This window comes from Triticum dicoccoides, chromosome 2A, assembly GCF_002162155.2.
Source record: "Triticum dicoccoides isolate Atlit2015 ecotype Zavitan chromosome 2A, WEW_v2.0, whole genome shotgun sequence".
Taxonomy (NCBI): Eukaryota; Viridiplantae; Streptophyta; class Magnoliopsida; order Poales; family Poaceae; genus Triticum; species Triticum dicoccoides.
This window is the reverse complement of record NC_041382.1, coordinates 85,630,270-85,637,326: the sequence shown is the minus strand read 5'-3', so window position 1 is coordinate 85,637,326 and position 7,057 is coordinate 85,630,270. Positions and strand designations below refer to the sequence as shown.

Genomic DNA, 7,057 nt, shown 5'->3' with positions numbered 1-7,057 from the left:
ATATATCCGTCTTCTCCACTCCCAATCCCATCCCCCCTTCAATCGATGGCTAACCATGGTAGCAATGCAGGCTCCGGTGGCGGATATGGCGGCTCCAACGAGTGGGCTAGCCTGCTGCGTGATACGGAGCCGGACGATGTGAAGGAGATCACCCTCCGCAGTGTTGAGGCGGTTGCGGCCGAACCAGGGCGGCAACGACAATTCCTTTTTTCTGGCGATGAACTATGATCCTTTTGTATCGGATGAATTTAGTACATTCGTTATTATTAAGTTAAGCGTGTTCTTTGTGTTCATCTATGTAGCGTTGTATGTGTTGCATGAATTTGGTGGTTTGGATATGAGGGACACGATTGTGACTCAGCAAAATGAGGTGTGCCTGATCACTGTCTGTAGACATGTTCGGTCACGTCCGCATGCGTTCGAGGGGTCGGATTTGGTGTATCCAGCTGTAGATGCTTTTAGAGAGAAAAACAACACACGAAGGGAGGAGAAGAAATGGAGTTGAGTGAGGACAACCTATGTGAGACAGGGGCGAGAAAGACAGAACATAGGCACGTATGTGTTGAGTGTGTGGGTGCTTTTTGTATGAACTTTTCCTACAGGAGGACCCTGGCAATGAACGGAATTCTCTTAGGAGGCTCATTCGAGCGAATGCCGTCATAAGAGAGCTTTCCCTCAAAAAGCAACTTTCAAGAAACTTTCAGGAATTGCCATGCTATAATAGAGACAATTTTCATGCTAAGGAAAATAATTGTCATGCTATAGTAGAGAAAATTGCCATGCATTTCAAGAATTTGGCCATGCTAGCTTGAGCAGATAGAATTTCCATGTGTTCCAAAGATTTGCCATGCAGCGGTAGAGAATTGGCAGGCTAAGAAAAAAAAGGGAAGTTGTCCACATGTTCAGGATTACCATGCTACAAAGTAATTTCACTAATATTGAAAATAGTTTCGAGAGAACCGGAAGCGTTTGGGGGGACCGAAAGGGTTTCGGGGTTTATCGGGCAATACCGGGTATTACCGATAAATTATATATAGGTGATTTTTTTGGTGATGTTAGATTAATATTAAAAGGCTTTAATAATAGCTTGGAGGCTTTTATACTTAATTTAATATCAACAGGCCTTAAAAGGTCAAGTGGTGGAGAGCTATTTGGGCCCAAATAGAGGTGGCGCCCCTTTCCCCCTTTGGAAGGAAGGGGGAGGCCAAATTGGAGGGAAGTCCCCTCCTCTTGGCCGGCCAAGGGAGGGAGACTTTCCCCCCTTTGTGTGGCGCCCACTCTTCCCTCTCCAACCTATATATACTAGAGGTTTTGGGCACCTTTAACACACAAGTTTTGAAGCCTCCTCTAGTTTTCTAGTCCTAGTTCTAGTTCTACTTGGTCCTAGTTGATCAATTAGAGCTAGATCTAGATCCTCTAATCCTAATAATTAGAAGTCTAGTGTGGTTCTAATCTTCCCTCTCTAATTCTTCGGCAACGGTTAGTTTTGGACGGTGAAGCGCCGCCGGATCGTTAAGACCGTAAGCTTGCAACTTGTAGAGAGGCCGTGCTTTCGGTCTCCCGTTTGAGGGACTGTTCATGTGCCGTTCGTGGGATCGTTCATCTATAGTTCGAAGGACTTCAAGTACGATCTACATCGACTCATCTTCTTTCGCTGCAACTCGGAGTCGGTAATGATCTGATCCAAACCATTTATCGCATCTTCATAGTGTTCCTGGGTGATCGTAGGGCATTTTTTTTGTTTTCTACTATGTTTCCCAACATTATACACGCTTACAGGTGGACTCATGGGGTTCTTCGTCAATCGGCACACAAGTCGCGTCATGATTTACCACCCGCCAGCTTCGTCCTCCTGGCGTATAAGCACCTTTCAAGTATCTAATGGTCAGAGGACGGGACAACGCCTCAACATGATCGTAAAGACCAGAGGCTAAACAACGACTGAGAATACGCGTGACATAAACACTACGACCCTTGGTCCTCCCTCTCGATAACAACCCATGATATTGTATACATCCTTCGTGGTGCGACATGTGGCTTCCCAATCATCGTCGCAAAATCTTCATGTCAAATCGGTGACACGAGCAATTTGCACTCAATTTGTTCAATGTTATAATTCCTAGTGTGCGTGATAGATGCCTTTGGAGTTTTGTCAATTTCTAGTGCATTTGTGGTTTCCATGATAAACTTGTCTCTCGGTGTATACTCAAAATTTATAGAAAGAGTAAATTCATTGCTAATGTGCATAATACAGTAACACATAGTGTCTTATTAGGCCAGTATGAGTTTGGGAAGACAAACTCAAGGGAAACATTATTACACCACCATGTTCAAAGTACACCTTAGTATTACACGCAACCTCCTGGCCCGCCAAAGAAGCACCCGGAATTAACAATAGGAGTGATAGAATAACATTTATTGTTGCATATAACACTAGGCAAGTCCTTCATGATGGGGCTGCTCCTTCCATCCCGTTCAATGAGGCGCAAGTCAGTAAACGATGCCGCACGTCCCTTGCCACCAGGAAGGACGCCGCTGCCCAATGGAGGAGTTGGAAGCGCCCTTTCTGCGAACACGAAGCCACCAAACGAGAACTGGTTTGCCTTTTTTGCCATGTATGTGAACAATGACTTTGGGTAGTAGCCCACTGCCGTTGGGACGCCGTTGAAGCCATAGTACACCCACCAGTGCCCACTTTGGTCATCCTATCATATATCATTATTCATAGTCTAAGTATGATATATCAAAATTGAGGAGTTCTTCGGTCCATGCCTCATAAAATAAAACAAAAAACAATTTATTTCATCAACCATTATTTTTGACCAATATAGGTCGGGTACTATTAATTAGTTGGTTGATCAGGGTGTTAGATCCATTTTATAACCCCGATCCAAATTAGAACCTATCTTTTGAAGGGAAATCAATTGAGAATTAGTGTGATCTAGTGATGGCAAGCAACCGCTCATAGCTACTTCCTGCTTAAGATGGGAAGTTGCTTTTTTAGAGCAGAAACTTGGGAAGTCGTTCTTTTGAGAGATCGGAAACGTTAAGCAAGAGTAAGAGACTGACATGCTAATTTTGAATGGGTTATAGCGCAAAACATTAGAATGGTTCGACAACTTTAACACATGGTCTTGGATTCTAAAAAAACACGCCAACATTGCGTGGAGTAAGCTACTTTGAGTCCTTGATCAAATTAGAATCGTTTTGTGAGGACGCAACCATGGGGATGTAGCGGCTGATGCTTTCACTATAAAGTTTTCTCTAGTGATGGTGCTCTTCAAAATTTTCATGTCAAATATAAGAAAATCTGATATCCTTTGTCTAAGTCTAGCTTTTACTACAAACAACGAGTAGAACATTCCTTCATAAAAAAACAACAATACACCTAGAACATTATGTTACAAGGTTTATAGAAAGAAATTTAATCATCGTTCATTTTTTGCTGGGTATTTAGTGATTACCCTTCATGTAAGGCTTAAGAATTAAAAAATATAGCCACATATATAGCATAACTGAGAAACATGTTCTAACATAAATCTTACCTTCAACACTTGAAGCGTGACCTTTGAAGATGGGTTTATGCGAGCTCCTGGAGTAACAGTAGCGCTGCTCGCTGCTATGAAACCTGGACAGTCCATGTTGTAGCACCCAGTACTCTGATATCCATCCCTCTGTTACATGGATAATCATTCATGTGCACATATGTATGTAAGCTTACTATCATAGGCAGATCATTTCTTGGAAAGTAAAGTAATTCAAAACATCTATATCATACCGTCCAGTAGGTAAATAAATGAGGATGAGAGTCACCATATTTTTCTGGAGCAATCTAAAATGAAGAGATAAAAGTTAGAAAAAACGTTAAATCACCTATTAAAAGTAACAAAAAGTAAGGGTGTACCAGAAACAACCCCATAAATGGAAGATATATCGCAATTGTGTTCTTTATAGTTTGACAACAAATACATAGTTAGGTCCCCTAGAAAAACTTAGCTAGCTTTTTAGGGAGTCTCGGTTGAGGTCTAAAACAGTTATAAACACCAACAAATTAGGAACTCATGTGAAAAATAAGTTTTCTTACATGCCATCCAACACTAATTGCATTAAAGCTTGATTTTCGACCATCTCCACTGTGGCCAACCCAAATTCCACTGCGACTTAATTGACCACGTTTAAGCGCATGTCCATACACATCAGTGGTGGCATGCAATCCATAGTAGCTAGCATCAGGGCCTCCCGATGAGTCATGTGTTGCATACTGCATGGTGAACACATCCAAATTGATAAGACTAGAAATAAGAAAGTAACAGAGCAAACATGCATCTTTATCATCTAGAAATATGTATATATAGCTATGAAACAACACTTCCATAGTTCCGTTCAGCCCTTTGACACAAAGAAACAAAAGTTCCCAACAAAACAATCATGGAACTATCGGTTGATCTTAGATTATAATGAATAAGAAAATGTGTTAAAGACAATGAATTTAATGGATAGCTTACTTATCTACTGTTTGTGTTCGAATCATTACATGGTTTTGGAAAACATAAGGAGTGACATGTGTGTTTGCATTTCTTTTTCAAAATTTTCTTAGGAACATTTATATTATATATTGTACAAACAACAAAAACTCACATTCTTATAAACTAAGAATCCATTTACTATAATGCACCCTTAGTGATATGATTAGGGGTGTGGTTGTCTGTAGGCCAAGCTCCATGGAAGCCGTTATCCTCACCCTCCAACATTGCTTTGAGATTTGTGTTAGCCAACTAACTTATTACTTGAAAGTTTCTCTTTTTTGTTTCTCTCAAATGAAATGACATATGTACTTCAAACTTTGCAAGTCAAATAAACTTTAGAACTTCAATGTGTGAAAAAACTTTCGGATTTTTGGTCTGGCATAAATATAAAAAATGAGTTTTTTTAGTAAAAATTTTATAAGAATTTATGGCTTAAAAAATAGAAGTTTTTCCTATACTGTAGTTAGATCGTTTTGTTGTCCAGCAAAGTTTGAAGTTCATATGTTGATTTGTTTGGGATAAACAAAAACACAAAATTGATTGCATTGATAGCGATGTAGAAAATGTGTGGCTAGATAAGGTGTGCCATGGAGCCTGAGCTCCACCACAACTTTCCCTATGATTAGCAAGGAAGTACATAAACATGCAAAATTAACTAAAAATATTACATAAGCCACCACCATATCTATATCAAAGGTAAAATGTAGGTTATTTACGAAGCTTTTCAGTTTACAACTACACTAAACTTATCAATCAAAAAGTATTGCAAAACACATGAAGAACTACAATGAGTAGTAAGTAAAATCTTGAAATGTAAATCAACACATACATTTAGATGAAACACCTGTAACCTAGGGCTAATTGGAAATTACTTTCAATAGAATAAGTCAATATAAACTCACATATAGTACACCAGATGAATTATTTCCTTCTCCAGAAAATTTTGCCTCGAGGGAATTTGACTTCAGGCTTGGGAACTTTTGTTTGGCTAAACCATATACCAAATCTTGTTGAAGTGAATTATTACCCTTCAAAGTGAAATATAAGATGTACATCAAACATGAAAATTTGATGTTGATGGTGTCATAATGCAATACATTGGGGCATGTGCTTGGACAGAAATAGTATTGAACTAGGAAGCTGTTGTCATGAACTAATGAATGCTCTACACACTAGATGACTGAAACATAACTAATACCACATTTCAATGAACAATGCTGACTACACATATGATTTGGTGGTGGATTTCAATTATTATGTATAAGTGACCGCAAATCATTTCACATCTAGTCCCTTTCCACATGGATCTACATACTATAGGTAAAGATCAATTGCAAATAGTTCATATTCTTTCTTTGCATCCATCCTACTACAATTGCTATTAGCAAATGAGCACGCGATAGTGGTTAAAGGAGGAAAGTTAATAATAATTGACTAATATAGATAGGTAAGAGAAACACATATAATGTGATAATAGATCATAAGAAGTTCTGGTTACCAAGGGTAACTATGTACTTGACGTAATTTTGCAGTTGTTAGTTCCCTTCTCTCCCACTCCCTATAAAAATACACTTGTAACCATAAACCTTACTAGCCGTGTAAGCAGTCTAATCAAATTTGTTCAACATGGGCTAACACCCCCTAGGATTTTCAAAGAAACTGTGTACTCAGACTAAATACAACTCATTTGATCTAAAAAAGGCAATAGGGCACTACATCCCGCACTTCCTTCACCTCCAACCCCGAAAGAAAGATGGGAAATATAGGAACCAAAGAATGCGATATATTTGTAACATCGGATGGGGATTGTCTTAGAGTCCCTCCTTCCGAGACGAGGTTCCTACTGTTTGCTAGTTTCTCACTGTGTTTGGAAGGGAAGCAACATCATGGTAGCACCTATATGACCCATTATGATCCATGTTCCCATCATTCCCTAGCCTATATTTAACTCCACCACACATCTGTATTATTTCTCTTAAAATACACAAGTTAGTATTAGAAAAAAAGTTCACTAGAGAAAATATAATTTGGCACGCCACCAAGAACAACCCTCACAAGCACGTAAAGTTCTATGAAATAATATTGTATTCAAACATTTACCTCTTGAACAACAGGGTATAGTCGAACACCCCTGTTCGGATGTGCAAGAAGAAATATAAATACATAAATTGTTTGTAGGAATAAACTAAGTTTGGCCATTTTGGGATGCTTGAGGATGAAGAGCACAATGTTCTAGGCGGAACCCCCTATATATATAGATCTGATGTGTGTGTAGTGTAGGTACACATAGGGTGTCCTTAATGAAGATTTAGTAGTGGTACAAAATATCCGGATCCTCCTAAGAAAATATTGATTCATTGATATGTCCAATCATGCATATTAATACTTTTTATATCTTTTGCAATGATAATATATATATATATATATATATATATATATATATATATAAATATATATATAAACACGTATATCTTACATATTTACGTAAACAAATTAATTGTATAGGTGCATTTTTCTATAATATATCTGCA

General features: G+C 38.6%; 1 protein-coding gene across 1 annotated transcript; it reads right to left on the bottom strand.

Annotated features, from left to right (window-relative positions):
• Positions 1–2,246: 2,246 nt before the first annotated feature.
• LOC119359041 lies at positions 2,247–6,757 on the bottom strand. The gene is made up of 6 exons (XM_037625393.1): positions 6,627–6,757; positions 5,429–5,554; positions 4,085–4,261; positions 3,779–3,832; positions 3,546–3,674; positions 2,247–2,705 (listed from the first exon to the last, which is right to left on the bottom strand). Exons 1-6 carry the CDS (start codon positions 6,723–6,725, stop codon positions 2,349–2,351), a joined length of 942 nt encoding a protein of 313 aa, XP_037481290.1. The 5' UTR covers positions 6,726–6,757; the 3' UTR covers positions 2,247–2,348.
• Positions 6,758–7,057: the final 300 nt, after the last annotated feature.

Bases quoted from the DNA above. Each gene is read 5' to 3' on its own strand.
- LOC119359041 (XM_037625393.1), bottom strand. From the start codon at position 6,725: ATGGCCAAACTTAGTTTATTCCTACAAACAATTTATGTATTTATATTT. The intron at 5,555-6,626 runs GTAAATGTTTGA...TTCACTTTGAAG, and splicing joins TATACCCTGTTGTTCAAGAG to GGTAATAATTCACTTCAACA. The intron at 3,675-3,778 runs GTATGATATAGA...TCCATGTAACAG, and splicing joins ATTTATTTACCTACTGGACG to AGGGATGGATATCAGAGTAC.